This window comes from Tachyglossus aculeatus, chromosome 2 (assembly GCF_015852505.1).
Source record: "Tachyglossus aculeatus isolate mTacAcu1 chromosome 2, mTacAcu1.pri, whole genome shotgun sequence".
In the NCBI taxonomy this organism is placed as follows: domain Eukaryota; kingdom Metazoa; phylum Chordata; class Mammalia; order Monotremata; family Tachyglossidae; genus Tachyglossus; species Tachyglossus aculeatus.
The window spans coordinates 28,750,388-28,767,519 of NC_052067.1; the positions used below are offsets into that span (position 1 = coordinate 28,750,388).

General features: G+C 40.4%; 1 protein-coding gene across 2 annotated transcripts in view; it reads right to left on the minus strand.

Moving 5' to 3' along the window:
* The window catches only part of LOC119922798 (ubiquitin-conjugating enzyme E2 E2), a 317,762-nt gene that overhangs the window by 40,252 nt on the left and 260,378 nt on the right, over positions 1-17,132 (minus strand). For both annotated transcript variants that reach the window (XM_038742442.1, XM_038742443.1), the window contains exon 4: positions 6,179-6,311. In XM_038742442.1, the coding sequence (XP_038598370.1) occupies positions 6,179-6,311 (133 nt within the window). The remainder of the gene's footprint in view (positions 1-6,178; positions 6,312-17,132) is intronic.

Sequence of the window (17,132 nt, forward strand, 5' to 3'; positions counted from 1 at the left end):
GACTCAGCCCAGAATCTGAAAGTGCCACCTCTGACATTTTGTCTAAATGCCTGTATCCCCTCTCCCAGACCTCTTCCCGCTTTCTTCTGGGTGCAACAGTTTTTCGGCCCTTCCCACCTTGACCTCAGCCCTCCCTGCTGCCTTCTCTCACTCCTGCTCCAGTATTACTTAAGCTTGATACATGCATGGTGCTGCTACAACTCATTTTAGGCCACCAGAGCCCACACTGCCTCTCTTAAAAGCCCGGGAGACCTTTTATCACTGCTCCTTAATGCCCCAGAAGCCTTTTACCGCTGTCCCCTGTATGAGGGACTAATATATCTTCTTGAATCCAGGTAAGATTATACTTGCTGCTCCATTGCCTGGTTCCCTTAAAATCCACGGCCTGATTCTGTTAGACCTAGCCTGATTTATTTCAGGCTCCAAGATTATATGCATGCTGATGTGGTTGGTTTAATTGTCAATATTCTTGCATATACAATTTTTATACCTAAACTTGTATAATTCCCCAGGGAAATTGGATTTTGCAGGATGCTTTCATACAATGTTTTCTCCTAGTTAAAATAAAATTATTGTAATTCTGGCATTAAGGCTATTAATAACACACTAAGCTAGCTTTTTAATTAATGTAAAGCCATTAGGTGATGATATTTTAGTCTTAAAACATATAAAATAGCTTTAATTCAAAATAGCCTACAAGTGTACAGATTAAATGGAAGGGATTAAAAATCGCAAATGATATATTTTAATCAATAATAATTAAGATCAAGAAATAGTTTTAATATGATATGCTGGTGAATTATATTTGTTCTACCCAAACCATAGATAAGTTTTTATATATTATTTCATGCATATAATCATGGATTCTTTTTTGTGAGCTATGTTAGCTCCTAAAACTCCTGCATTAACCTGGCTTTGCACTTAATGCCAATCAGTGATATTTATTGAGTGATTACTGTGTGCACAGCACTGTGCTTGGAAGGAATAGGAACACACTCTTTGGTTAGTATAACTAACAAACCCAAATATTTGAGCTAGTAGCTAATTGGTGGGGTGGAGGGGGTGGTCAGAGTTTGACCAAAGGTAGAAGTCTGCTGATTCCACGCTTGCCCTGAAACAATGGCCTTTGCCTGGATGTACCCTCTGCTTTAATCCAGCTAAGGTTTTCCAGCTCCATCTAACTGTGGGCTTGCTTCTTATCTTTTTGCTTTCCCCTGGGATTTTCAAAGGAATGGAAAAAACCTTGCCCAAACCTTACTGATCCACTCTGAGCATCATATGTCATGATGTCTTACCCAGTAGATGAGGGTTCAGTGGAAGTGCTACTGTTGAAGAAATGGACACATTCTGCTCTATGATCTGCAGCTACCACTGTTCTCCCTACCAGCCATCTCGTAATGCTTGCTGGGGAACAGGCAAGACTGGGTGGGTGGCATAGCACAAACCATAACCCCTACTGTGAAAGCCACCCAAGGGCATATCCTGTCATTCATTCATTCATTCAATCCAATTTATTGAGCATTTACTGTGTGCAGAACACTTTACTATGCACGTGGAAAGTACAATTCAGCAATAAAGAGAGACAATCGCTGTCTACACTGGGCTTACAGTCTGTCAGTGGAAGGGCATTTTGAAATTCCCCTCTTGGCCAACAGCTTGTGATCATTGTTTATTCAAGAATGGCAAAGGGCCAGAAAAGCTCCACTGCTGCATTTTGTGGACAAAATTTGAATGAGATTGACTCTCAATGACAGTCACAGACACTGTCTCAATGTCAGTTTCAACATCTCTATCATCATCATCAATCAATCGTATTTATTGAGCACTTACTATGTGCAGAGCACTGTACACTCTGTAATCTCTATCATCTACTTCCATTCTTTCCTGGCTGTGGTACAGAAACATAATCATACTTATCTAGCCTATTTCCAACACCAATTTGGAGCTAGTCTTTTTTTTTAAGCTGCAGCCTTTTTTTCAGATCAGCTTAAGCGAGCCTGGGAAAAATGAAACAAAGTGAATGGCACCCCCTCATTTTGCTTAGGGTTGGTAAAACCAGAGCTTAATATTGACTATCCAAAATTAAATCAACATATTGGTGTGAATGTATTTAAACAAAATGAAAATTTGCTTGCATCAAGAGGAAATTAAGCATTGATGATAATTGTCAATCATGGTGCACAGCAAAGAATACAACTCATAACTGTCCAAGATACTGTGTGTGTATATATCACTCACTCTCTTCCCCTCTCCCCCTTTCTTTCCCCTTTAAACAACTGAGGGCCCTTTATATTTACATATTAGTTAAGAAAATACCACTGGAAGAAAACAGTTGAGTGATACTTAGAAGATAAAAAAAGTTTTGCCATTAGAACTTTTAAAAACATTCTTTAAAAATCAGAAATCGGTGCCCGGAGTACAGAGTCTATATATGTTTTCCCCAAAATAATGCTCCCTGAAGCATTTATAATTATAAAATGCAATCACTTTCACATTTATCTCTATTCTTGGGAGGCTTTTTACTTAGGAGATAATTTCCTGACCCATTTAAGGATAATATGTGATGCTGAAAATGAAATATACTATATAAGTGAGGAGAAAAATAAGTATGTACATGCACATATATATATATATATATAATTCTGGAGAGTTGACACACTGATCTAGTTTAGTCATGATAATGGCCAAATAACAAGAATGAGAGGTACCAAATCCACAACTCAAACAACCCACAATCCATTCACCTAGTTAAAAAAGACTTGGTAAAATCTGATGGTGACTTCCTCTCAGATGCTACACTTTTTTTTATGCTTATGGTAATTTCTCCTGATGCAACTGCCAGAGTTCTAATAGAGTAATAAAGCATGATCAGTTTTAATTATTTGGCAGAGGGCACATTTTCTGTGATATACATGCTCAATATTTTGGAAATAAAGAGAGTAGGAAGGAAGAATAGAAAACACGCAAAAATGTCATTTGAAAGCAAAAAAAGACTTTCCCTTTGACATTTCACCAGTAAGCAAACCACATGCTGAATTATTCATTTTATAAAAAAGTTATAAAATATAATAAAATGCAGATTGAACAAATCTTTAGGCCCAAGAGAGATGCTAAAGATGGATCACAACGTTGCCACACACAAAAAAAATTGCAAAAAATTGAACAAAAATAAGTCTAAGTGCTATTTGTGAGACTTTTCATCACAGACAGATAGTCTCTATATATTGACTGCTTTTTTCATACAGTCTCGATTTGCCATCCAGGTCCTGGAACAGTCCCTTTGGGCATTTTTCCACTGTCAGATATCATTCTGACATTAGAGAAGAAAAACTGTTTTTCAGTAATGGATATGAACCCCACTAGAGCATGTTTTACAGGGAATTCCTTTCACAGGTTACCTGGGTGACTATAAAATAAAAACAATGAGCCTAATTCTTCCAACTTCTCTTTCTCTGGGCTTACTTGGAATTCCTACTATGGACAATTTAACATAGTATTACATGAACTCCAAGCTTTTAGGACCATAAGAAGATAGGCAACTGGCAAAATTAAGAGTTTTATGCCTCCATTAAGTAGATCTATTGTAAAAAAAAGATGTGTCTTATTATCTTAACATGACTGTTTAGTTAAAACGAATTTTATAAGAGTGCCTGAGACAGGGCCCCTGGCTAACTCTCAATCAAGATGACAGATTAATTCAGAGAAGCCACATGGCCTAGTGGAATGAGCACCAGTTTGGGAATGAGAGGACCTGGGTTGTAATCCCAGCTCTTCCACTCACTTATGTGACCTTGGGCAAGTTATTTCACTTCTCAAGGCCCCAGTTTCCTCATCTGCAAAATGGAGATTCAGTGCTTGTTTTCAACTCCTACTAACTGCGAGCCCCATGTGGGACAAGAACTGTGTTTGTCCTGATTATTTTGTATCTACCTCAGGATTTAGTACAGCGCTTGGCATATAATACTCACATAACAAATGCCACTACCATTATTATTTCAGACGTCTTTAAATGGATAGGAACTAGTTTGGTGTCAAAACTCTTTTAGATAACTGGGGATATCATACTATTTTTTAAATCCTTCCTTTCAGTTACCTGTGTTACCATGGTAATAAGGGGTTCACTACCTTTAGTATGAAATTCAAAAGATGCTTTCACATTATTCCCTTTCATATTCAGCCAGAGAATGAATACAGTGAATTCTGTATCTACAACATGATTAATAAAATGACAACTTCCAATAAAATCTACTCAAAGTTCTGTTTCCACAATCGGCACATCATCTGTGTAAGATTAAAGAACCACTGTTTTCAATAAAACAGGAAGTATACCTTTAATATGGCACCCTTCTAAAATGTTTATTCTTTTTCAAAGATATTTTTGGAATATAAAATCAGTTTTGGATTATGTATTGTAACAGAGTACAGGAGAGCAGGAGTAACTGAAATCCACAGGAATTTAAAGACCTCATTTTGGTCAAGGATATTAGTCCCTGTGTCCAAAGATTTTACTTATTTGGTTTTCACCAAACCAGCCACTTTGTTTCTTCTCTGCACTGCATCAGAGGAAGTGTTAATGAATATTAAAATTACTAACATGCAAGCACCAGGAAGGGAATCAGGGGATTTGGGTAATTCCTGAATAATCCGGAATAATATGGACTTGGATGCATTTAGTGTCTTGTACTTATCAACTTGCCAATCAGATATTATTTGATTATTCCAGGTGACTCCAGAGACAGACATATCAACTTGAGAAGCAGATGCCTAGTGGATAGCGCTTGGGCCCAGGAGTCAGATGGACCTGGGTTCTAGTCCTGGCTCCGCACTTGTCTGCTGTGTGACCTGGGGCAAGTCACTTCACTTCTCTGTGCCTCAGTTACCTCATCTGTAAAATGGGAATTAAGACTGTGAGTCCCATATGGGACAAGGACTGCATCCAACCTGATAACCTTGTATTCATTCAATTGTATTTATTGAGCGCTTACTGTGTGCAGAGCACCGTACTATGTGCTTAGCACCTGCAAGAAGCCAAGGAGCTCCATTATGGAAAGGGGAGTGAGCAAGGCAACCTGTCCAGGTCAATCTACCTGGCTTTTCAATGTCTAACCTTAACCTGGCACACAGGCCATGTCTAGGGAGAGCCCTGACACTTTGATTAACTTTCTGTACATCTGTTGCAGTTTTAGAAGTCCCCAGGTGAGAGTCCTGGGAATGCAGGACAGGCAGGGAGAAAGTTAGAGAAACTGATGATTCTCTTCTCACTGACCTACAAAAATACTGGAAAGTTTTTCCTGTTACTCATCTCTTCTTTCTTTCAGGAGTGAGGTGAATTTTGTCAGTTTTGGCCTGACAAAGATTCCAAACTCTTGGAGCAAGAGGGAAAAGACGGAAGAGGAAAAAAATAGGAAAAAATTAATATGATTTGTTTGTTCCCACAACCAGGATCGACTTTTAATACCCTACCCCTTTTCTGCTTTATGGATGACTGCAGATCTGATTAGTCTTGGCTATCATCACAATGAAGAAATGAGAAGGAATTGGGTGCTCTATTGGTGAAGAGGAATAGCAAGGAGAAGGGGTGAATTACTTTGATGTAACCCCTGTGTTACCACAGAATGAAATTTTAACTCTGGATTTCTATGGGGGGGGGGGGGAAGAGAGAGAGAGAGAGAGAGCGAGAGAGAGAGAGAGAGAGAGAGAGAGAGAGAGAGAGAGAGAGAGAGAGAATGTGTGTACATTTCCCATTCTAGACAAGTGAATAAAATGGATGGTAAAACAGCCTCAAAATTCCAGTGCTCCAATGATCTGTTCCTGAATCTTTACCATTCATTCTCCTGGCCCAATCCTGGCAATGGGTATTCCTGACCTCTTCTTTACCTCTGTCCCAGGTCTGATGCCTAGTAAGCCATAGTGTCATTCTTTAAACCTGTTCCAGCCCTCCCCTGCTCCCATCCCAAGTCATCCTGAGCAGCTTTAAAACCAGTGATAAACAGGTGGACAGTGAGAAAGACTGAAATGATTGAAGGAGCCGGAAACATGAGGTAAAAGGGAGCACTGATAAATTCTTTCTCAATCCTAATCACAACCATGAAATCCTTTGAAAGAAAAGCCATTCTCTCCCGGTGAAGCTATAAATTGATTGCTGCTGATTGACTATTGCTTAAAACTGGATACTGACCTTAGGTGGCTTAAATGGATAGTCTGGTGAGAAGGTAATGTCAAGGAAGAAAACCCCTCCTTCATACACAGAGCCTGGGGGCCCCAATATAGTTGATCTCCATTCATATATGTTGTCTCCTTTGGGTCCAGCACTGAAATGAGAAATAAAAGCAAGGGTTAATCAGGGATAACATAAAGCCTTAAGTTCTTTTTACTTAAAAAGATGAAATACAAAGTGACACTATTCACCAGGTTGTTCATTCTCCAATATAGGCAAATCATTGTTCATCATCCTCTTCCCCAATATTTCACACAAGAAATATACTAATATAAATGACTATTCCTTTGGGATTTAAAAAAAATTGGAAATATTTCATATTGGGTACCAAAATTAAATTAATTCTGGTAAGAAAAACAGACCCTCAATCAAGAAGAGGAAGATCTTCAAAAAAGATTTCCCTGTCACTTCTCCTCATTCCTCTCTCTCTCCCTTTCTTTCTTTTCCTTCCCTTCTCCCACCTCCCTTCTCTTTTCCCTTCCTTTCTCTCTGCTTCTACCAACTTTAAGGTCCCAACCCTTCAGGACCTGTTGTTTTTCTATCACTGGTGCCCAGAATTTGGGGTCACCTTAAACCAAATCCTCTGATTACGAGTTGACTACAATCTGAACTTTCGTATTTTACATCTCCTCATTCTAGACACAAACTAATCAGGTTGGACACAGTCCATGTCCCATGTGGGGCTTACAGTCTTAATCCCCATTTGAGAGATGAGGTAGTTGAGGCAAAGAGAAGTAGAGTGAATTCCTCCTGACCACACAGCAGACAAGTGCCAGAGCCAGGATTATAACTCAGGTGCTCTGACTCCTAGGCCTGTGCTCTTTCCACTAGGCCACACTGCTTCCCACTTACTTCTCATTATTATATCCCCTGCTATGTTTAGGATGTATTCACTGTTAGAAAAATTCTCTAAGTCAGTTGCTGCATTTTAAAAATTCTGCTCTTCGGCTCACACATTCATGCCCTACCTGCCTCCATATCCACCCCCCCCAGTAGGTAGCACTGCAGCAGTGTACATTAAGCAGGTTAGATTACAATGAAGCCATGGCAACACATAAAGGTCCCTTACTGGCAGACGTGCACACTCACTAAGATGATTAATGCACACGGTTACCTCCTTCTACTATAATTAGACTTAATGTGAATAGATAAGATTTATTATCAGAAGGAGGAGTTGGCAGTGGGTTATGTTGCAGGCTTGTGGTAACAAGTCTCACAATAAAATATGCAAAAATCTGAATGTGTACCAATAGTTGTGTCAATGATAAGAAGAACATGTATACACACACACACACAAGCCCTATCTCCTAATACATTATCATCTGTCACTGTATGTGGCTTCTACGGTCTTGACATATTTATAGTGTTTGCAAGAATTCATGAGGGTTAATGTGAAGCAGTCCCACAGCATTTTCACCAGAAGAGATTTTTAAAGTGAAAGTGCCTAGACTTCTCCAAAGTGGAAGAGGAGCCAAGGTGCATATTTTCAACAAACTCAATTACTTCTTTCACAACAACTTCTACCTGGCTTTCTGCCAGAACACCTTTTCCCTGTAGCCAAATTACCTCATTTCTAAGTTCCTGAAGTCATCTGTTTAGTTCTGCTGTCTATAAAGACATTTAGCAAGAGTGCATAAAGCTCAAGATTGATTCTCCCTAAACTACCACAGTGAGTATGTCTGCATTTGTGAGCAACACTCAGTGTGTTGAACCAATTTCTATGGTTGGATTTGTTTAACCTCCTTCCAAGAAACTGAGACTAATACCACAATTACTTTTCTCAGGCCAGGAAGTCATTTGCTCTGATTCTCAGCTTCTTGCTAGGTCTTCTGCCTTAGACAAACTCTCCAGCCTCACTTCTTGCCAACCCCATGGTTCCACACTTTCCAGTTCCCACAAAATTTGGAGGGAAGACGGGTTCTGGGTTTTTTTTTGTCTGAAAAGAAGCAGCATAGCCGAGTGGAAAGAACATGGGTCTTGAAGTTTCAGGACTTGGGTTCTAATCCCTACTCTACCACTTGCCTGCTTCATGACCTTGGTCAAGTGACTTAACTTCTCTGTGTGGCAGTTATCCCATCTGTAAAACCTGTCTCCAACCTGATTATATTCTATCTACCCCAGTGCTTTAGTGCAGTATCTGGCACATGGTAAGTGCTTAACAATTGCCATTTAAAAAAAAAAAGAAAAAAAACAGAAAATAGGCCACATTTCTGAAGGGCAGAGAAAACAAGTACTCCTATGATTAGGTTTTGATATTGTAGCACCGTGGAAGTCATGTGCTGAAACTCTTGGGGAGTCCAATTTTGCTGAGTGATAATGTTTTTTAATTGCCATTATTTTCAGGTCTGGGCCTATTCATTAATCTATTTTCCCAAATGCATCTGAGTTGGCATTCTTAAAAGCAGATCGTTTTCTATTGTTTCATTTTTCAGTTCTTAAGTAGAAAAATAGAAAGCACATCTAATATTCTGAATTTTATTTTCAAATACAACCACAGGAGTGAAATCTGCATAATTACTCCTCTAATTACTTCTTCATGAACCTCTCTGTGAAGTTCAGATAATCAAGCTATTAATTTTGTTTTCTGAATCAACATCTCTTCAGCTAGCCAAAGGTTCCCTTTGAAGAAATAAAATCTGAGGATTGAGATGCAATTTAGACCCAAATCAAGATTTTTTAAATGTGCCCAAAAGAGTATGAAAAGGCTGAGCTCTATCACAGCCCTCCATTTCTCCTTTTCTACTTTGGCCGGTGTGACTGAGTGGAGGATACTGACAGGTCAGGCTTGCAATTAGGAAGTCCCTGAGCCAAAACCCTGCTGCCAGGCAGGTGCCAGAAGTGGGCAGGGAAAGGGGACAGAAAAGAGTGCTGAACAGTAGAGTGATGGGCTTGTGAGCATGTCACACGGCGATGTGAATGGTAAGAGGTACTGGGCTAGTCTTCCTGAACACACTGGCCTCCCCAGTAAATATCCTCTCCTTTGTCACTGAGACCTGGACACTTCTCCCAAGTGCTATACAGCAGGCAGGGTAATGAATTCACTTCCTCTGGCTCTGGAGACTGGAGAGATAAATACCGAGTTAAAGCTACACTTGGGCTTTGGGCAGCTGGCAATCACCCCAGTTGCCACCCTGCCAGACAACTCTGGGTAAAAGTTATGGGAGAGAAGCAGTGCACTTAAATCAGGGTTATAAAAGTTGTTTCAGTGTAGTAGAACAAAAAGATCAAAGTTCAGGAGTTAGGAAATCTCGGTTCCAGTTTCAGCTCTGCAATCCTGAGTAAACACCATAGCCCCTCTGTTCTTCAGCTTCCTCATCTACACACTAGGCTGGGAATAACTGCCTCCTCCTTCCTCAAAGGATGAAATGAGATAATGGTTGGAAAAGCACTTTGGAAAAATGATAAAAATGCTACTTGAAGTCTAGGTACATTGTTATTACTATCATGGAAAACTAAAGAACTGAGGAAGGCAGGTGAAGGAAGCAGCATTTAAGGTCATTGTGAAAAAAGAAAAGGGAGAAGAGACCAGTCTTTAGAAAGAGGTGTGAGTTTAGGAAGCTGGGAAATCAGGGGAGCCCTTTCAGGTCAGCGTTAGCCGGAAAGGTGAGAGAAAATGGATAAAGAGCAAATCTCAAAAAAAGGAACATCAGAAAGACTACAACAGAAGGAGAATGAACAGACACTAAAAATGATGTGGCTACGTTGAGAAATGAAGTAAAGACCAAAAAAACCCCTGGACAAATGGCATAAAAAAACTGACACTGAAAATTGGGAAAAGGAAATATAGAAAGCAGAGGGAGTGTGGGAAACACTGCTCTGCTGCGGTTACTGAGTGAAAGCATCTGGAAAGTGGTTTTGCAGAAATTCCTAAAGTTCCATGTACTGAGTTTATGAATAATCACCCAAAAGCTGATATATAGTGAAACTTCTATCATGCTTCAATTATATAAAGAGATTCTGACTTCTTTGATGACAGCGGATTTATTTTACACCTTAGACTCACGCATCATGTGGCCCAACTTGAAGAACTCTTTTTCCAGGCTACAAAACAGTACAAAATAGCACCTCACATGGATCCTCATTAAGGCTCTGGCTCAATATTTTGTACAAACAGGAGGAATGCTTCACTAAACTTGAGTTTTGAATTTTTAGTGGCAGAAAGATTAGTTCCTCCCCAATCCAATCTTATAGATTTGTAAAGAAAAGTGAAAAGGATAGCTTAGTGGGTTTATCAATTTAGTTTGGTTTGGAGATCCTGAATATTAAGGGCTATTAAATCACAAAATTCTTCGAGGTTCAGAGTGTTAAATATTACCCTCATTAGGATATAAAGGCACACTTCGATGCTAGAAAAACAAATCACCACTACCTTAATTGCACTAATGCTTATCCAGAATGTTTAAATGTTAAAAGGCAGGGGGATTTTCGACTCCAGGTGCCCCACATACTTTTTCCAGAGGAGGATGTGGTGGGGAGGGAGGTGAGGACTGGTTTAAAGAAGAGTCAACCACTAGCCCCCTACTGATCCTCATAAATCCCTGCAAAATCAACAATTCACACAGTCAGAAACCCTAAAGAAGAAAGGTGGAAAGGCACGTCAAAATCATAGGCTTCATCTCTGCATGAGTGTAGAAACATTCAAATAACCCATATAATCTATGCAAATATTGTCTAACCTTTTCTTAAAGATCTCCAATGACTGAGGTTTAACAACTGCATTGAAAAAAGGTACCACATTATGATTCTTACTTTAGATATAAGCAAACAAATATAGTCAGGTAAAGGGACTTGGCCTTGTCAAGCAGGAAGCCAGAAGCGGGCTTCTTGAGATGACTGGGTAGGATGAGAGAGTACATATTGGGAGTTCTTTGGGGAGTTTGAGGCCTTCACTGACCAGGCCCTCATCTCCTCTTCTCCCACTTCTTTCTGTGTTAGTGTTAGAATAAGATAATGATGTACTGCATTTGTATAACCTTTTTATTTTTCCAAAGCACTGCTTAACAATGACCTCATTTTTATCCTCAGAATTATTCTATGAGGAAAGAAGAGGCAGATGTTCCTATCCCAACTGCAGGAGAGGATACCGAGGCCCAGAGAGGTTACGTGATTGGGCAGCGGTTTCACAGCAGGTCAGCGGCTCCCAGACCCACACTCTTTCCTTTAGAACAATACACCACCCTGTACCTCAATCTGGAAGGAGTCCATTTTTACTTCCACTCCTCTAGTCAGAAGGTGAAGCAGTGGCTGTGCTGAGAAAATCACCTGCAACTAGCACTGGCCTCCCGGCCGCTGGCCCACCCCAGGGTCCGTCCCTGAGTGGTGATATAAATCTTCAAGGTCTTATATCAATTAATCCATCAATGCTATTTATTGAGTGGTTACCATGTGCAGAGCACTGTACTAAGCACTTGGGATAGCACAATACAACAGAGTTGGTAGACATGGTCCCTGCCCACAATGAACTTACAGTCTAGAGAGGGAGACAGACATTAATATAAATAAATTATGGATATATACATAAGTGCTGTGGGGCTGAGGGAGGGGTGAATAAAGGGTACAAATCCAAGTATAAGGGCAACACAGAAGGGAGTGGGAGCAGAGGAGATGAAGGCCTAGTCAGTGAAGAACTCCCAATATATACTCTCACCCAACCCAGTCATCTCAAGAAGAGATCTATATGCTTTCAAGAATTTACCTCTCTACCTGTAGCTTTGATCCCACCTCCTCTCACCATCTAAAAGCACTTGCTCCTATGATTCTTTCCTAATTTCCATCTTCAAATCAATCCATCTCTGATGGCCCCTTTCCCACTGCCTTCAAACAGGCTCAAGTCTCCCCTGTACTGTAAGGGTTTTCTCTTGATCCCACTACACCCATGCCCCCTCCACTTACTGGCCCATTTTCCTGCTCCCATTCCTTTCCTGGAAGGAGTTGTGTACCCTTGACGTCTCTACTTCCTCTCATCCCTTCTTGATCCACTACCATCTGGTTTTCGCCTCCTTCATTTCCCTGAGACCGCAGTATCCAAAATCACCCATGATCTCCTTGCCAAATATAATCCTACTGTACTCCATTCTAATGGCTTTTACTACTCAGCCACCCTGACCCTGTGGACTCTTCCCTCCTCCAGATAATGCTATCTAGTCTTGGCTTCACAAAGAGTTGTTGTCCCTTAGTTTCCCTCCCAACTCATTATCTCAATCTCCTCTTTCATCTTTCACCCCCTAACTATGGTGTCCCTCAGTGCTCTGATCTCAGGGCTTCAGCTGCCTCCTCTACATGGCTAACTCCAAAATGAACTTGCTAGCCCACACCTCTCCCCACATCTGTTATCTCACAGTTCTTCTTGCCTGCAAGACATATGGATGTCTCACTAGTACCTCAATCTCAACGTGTTGAAAACTGACCCCTCATCTTCCCTTCTCCCCATCACAGTTGATAACACTACCATATTCTCTTTTTCTGCAGCCCAGAGCCTTAGCATTATTCTTCTCTCCGTCACCCTTCCAACAATCACATCCAGTAAATTGCTAAATCATGTCGGCTTTTACTTCACAACATTTCCAGGATTCTCTCTCTGAAATCTGCTCATGCTTTCCCTCTTGCTTGGAACTCCCTCTCCCTTCAAATCCACCAAACCACAGCCCTCCCCAAGTTCAAAACTCTTCTGAAATCCCATCTGCTCCAGGAGGATTTATTTCCCTAATTTTTCTTCTTTCCAGGTCACATCTTCTCTATCACATCTGCGCTCTTGTTCTTTTGTAGATACTTTACCTCTTTTATTTGAGCATTTTTTCATATTTGTAAATTATTTTGCAACTCCCCAGTTCGATTATAAATCCTTTGGGGTTGGGATAGCATTGCCATCTTTTATTGTACTTTCCCAAGCATTCTGTACCAGGGCTCTGCACACAAGCAGACACTCAATAAATCAGAGTGACTGATAAATTCTCCTACTATGTGGTGGATGGATTCTTCGAGGATCTCACATTAAGGAAATCTTGTGTTATAGAACCCGTGTCCAAAGCAACACTGTTCTGGTAGCAAGGGAACAACTGCAGGAAGGGAACCCAAACTTTGAATCTTTACAGGGGACAGTTGACCCTGTGTGGGCACAGGCATAGACATCGGAGACTGCATCCTTCTCTTTCTGCTTTCTCTTTTCCACCACAAACACAGTTGCAAGGGTCAGGCTGCTTGCTGATCTGCAGCATACGGGAAAGTTGAGGAATACGGTAGACTGCTGTTTATTTGGGTTCTGTTTTTTTTATCTTCCAGAAGGAAAGGGGAAAGGGGTTATTGTACTGAGAGGATTATTTCATTAACCTTCTAGATTTCTGCCAACAGGTTCGGTTGCCAGGGACAAACATCTGGCAACCAAAGTGGACTGTACAGGAGAAACTTTGAAGAGTTGGGATGCACAAATGGGTGGCACCCTCACTCTGAGGTTTCCTTTTTCTCCCACCAATAGAATATTCTTGAGTGTAGTGTGTTCAGATTTTTTTTTAAATTGTGATTTATTGATCGTGTAAAATAAGAACTTTGCAGAACCAGTTAAATATTTTTTAATCTCACTATTTTCTTTGGTCATCCTGGAGATTCAGGTCCATCTTATGGGGGTAGTAATTCAGGCCATAAGGTTTCAAAGGGCAGCAAATGAAATTCTCTCTCTGTTCATTTCTCATAACACACCCAAGGTGATCACAAAGCTTTCCACTTCTCAACTGTTCACTGTGTAATGAGAGATAATCAAACTCTCTCTTTTTTATCATCTGAGATTCCTTAAGCTACCCTACAGTAGTGATTCCCAGCACAGTTTGGTGATTTAATATTGTACAAGGCAGTACATCACTTCATTAGTCATGGTATCCACATCAATTTTCTATAGTAGCCATTCATTTTTCTTTTTCCCCAATCACCACACTCTCTCTTAGCAAGCAAAGTAAACACTGATTTTGTAGGAGATCCGATATTGGGGACTGACTAGCTATCTTTTGAGTGGCTGATGCTGTTTGGACAAGATTAAATTAGGCATTATCACAATGGCAGCCAATTGCTGCCCATCGTCATCTCACAGTCTCTGGTAACACAGTGTCGGGTTGCTGGCTGCCAAGTGAATTTAATTTACCCAGTTCTCAGTTTGCATTAACCTTTGAATAATAAAGCACAGCTGAGACTGCTTTAAGAAACAAACCAGGGAATGAATAATTAAAAACACCTCCACTGCCTTTGGAAAAACCAACCCCTAACCATCAGGAGAGATTTAATTGTGACAACTAAGCATTAAAAAGGCTAATTGTACTCTTTATAAACTGAAATAAATGGTGGAACCACACTATTGCTACAGTATGTGAGGTGTACAGAAAGCAAAGCTCTAAAAGTACTGAACAATTAGTTCAAATGAAAAAGGCAAAAAGGGAGTCCAGTCCTTTGAATGAAAAATGATCACTGAAGATAGACCCTCTCATTTTCTGCAGTACAGAGAAAAAAATTCTACCACTTGTAAAAGCTATTATTCATTTGATGCAGGCAGATATAAATGGAGTAGGATTTGAAGTGATAGAAACATTATATCTAGATAAAAGGTTAGAAACTTAATTTATTACAAAAATATATTATCTTCCCTTCTGACTATTGAATGGACTGGGCCAACCGGACTGGTCTTGTTAGTTTTGAGGGGGGCCTTTTCCCCTTTCTTTGGGAAGATGAAAGAAATTCAGATTCAGCAGCCCATTGCATTTCAATGACACATTGATAACATGTATACCTGTTGTTACGGTGTTTAAATGATTCATAATTACAGGCTTGGGGGTGAGCACTGTATTAATCTAAAAAGTTGCAAGTTTCAAACTCTTGCCATAGAAAGCTTGGAAGGAATCCAAAGAGGTCCAGCCAGTCTGACAGTCAGGACTTTAACTAGTCATTCTGGACAAATAATCTATTCCTGCTTTCAGAAGTCCTCAATTTTAATGCCCTCAAAACAGATATCTTCTTAAGAAATTTACCCTGAATTTTTCTTGTCATTAAGTGCATTTCCTTTAATGAGAGTCCCTGTAGAAATGGAAAACAATACGTACTGTTCTTACTTTCCTCATGGCTTAGTGGTTAGAAGATGGGCCTGGAAATCAGAGGACCTGGGTTCTAATCCCAGCTCTGCCACTTGTCCGCTATGTGACCCTGGACAAGTCACTTCACTTATCTGTGCCTCAGTTATCTCATCTGTAAAATGGGATTAAGACTGTGACACAGTCCCAACCCGATTTACGTGTTTCCAACCCAGAGCTTAGAACTGGCAAAACAGTAAGCACTTAATACAACAATTTTTATTATCATTTTCCTTGCTCAGCTGGCTCCTGAATCCAAGTCAGAGAACAAATCAGTCTCTTTTATCTACCTAGCACATCTTCAGTGTTCCATTTAACTTTATCTGCTTCTGAAAGTCCTTGTAATAACCCTTAGCGTCCTCAGTCTTCTCTTCAATTCCTGTCTTCCTCTGTCCTATTTTTCATGACTATTTTTTTGCGCTTCTTTGGGCACTTTCCAATTTCCTCACCTGTTTCTTAAAAGAGGGAAATCAAACCTCGATACTATACTCCAATTAAGAGCCGTTGAATATCATATAATTGAGGGATTACCTGCTGGATCTTGCATCATAGTCCTTTTGATACACCTCTAAATTATCAATCATTCAGTGGTATTTATTAAGTGTTTAGTGAGTGCAGCTCACTGCACCACACCCTTGGGAAAGTACTATACAAAAGAGTTGATAGACATGATCCCTGTTCACAAGGAATCATTACATTAATGTTAAAATAATAAAGCAACATTGTTGATTCACCTTCAGTTTGTCCTCCTCTATGAACACCAGGTCTCTTTCTCTTGGCAGCTCCTATCTTGTAACGATTTAGTCTGTATTTGGACCTAAGTGTTCACCCTTGCATCTGTCCCTATTCAACAACTTTCAATCAAAGCAGTGTGGCTTAGTTGATAGGGACAGGCCTGGAAGTCATAAGGATCTGAGTTCTAAATCTGACTCCGCCACATATCTGCTGTGTGACCTTGGGCAAGTCACTTAACTTCTCTGGGCCTCAGTTATGTCATCTGTAAAATGGGGATTAAGAGTGTGAGCTTCATGTGGGACAGGGACTGTGCTCAGCCTGATTAACTTTTATCTACCCCAGTGCTTAGAACAATACTTGACACATAGTATGCACTTAAGTACCACTTACCAAGCGCTTACTATGTGAACAGCAATGTACTAAGTACTTGGGAGAACACACTAGAGGTATTAGACATGATCCCTACCCATAGGAGCTTATAATTGAGCTGGGGGGAGACAGACTTAATAATAATAATGATAGTATTTCTTAAGCGCTTACTATATGTTAAGCACTGTTCTAAATGCTGGGGTAGATACAAGGTAATCAGATTGTCCCACATGGGGCTCACGTCTTAATCCCCATTTTACAGATGAGGTAACTGAGGCACAGGGAGGTTAAGTGACTTGCCCAAGGCCACAGCAGATGAGTGGCAGAGCCGGGATTAGAACCCATGACCTCTGACTCCAAAGCCCATGCTCTTGCCACTAAGCAATGCTGCCTCTCACCTAAAAATGAATTCCAAATAGCAGCAGAGTATTAAGATATGGACGTAAGCGCTGCAATGGAGGGGTGAGTACCTAAGTGCTCTGTGTCTTGAAAGAAATATAGCCGGGAGCTAATTTTACATATGACAAATTCTGAAGCAAGGAATTAGAGATGGGTAGAACAGAGAGAGGGGATAGGTTATTTATTCCGTGTAATAATGTGTTAAAAATAGGTCAATCAGATATCAGACCCCAGGACATTCACCAGTTCTGCTGGAAGGGTCAGATAGAAAATTTCACACGGATACACCAGAAGCCAATAAAGCTGAC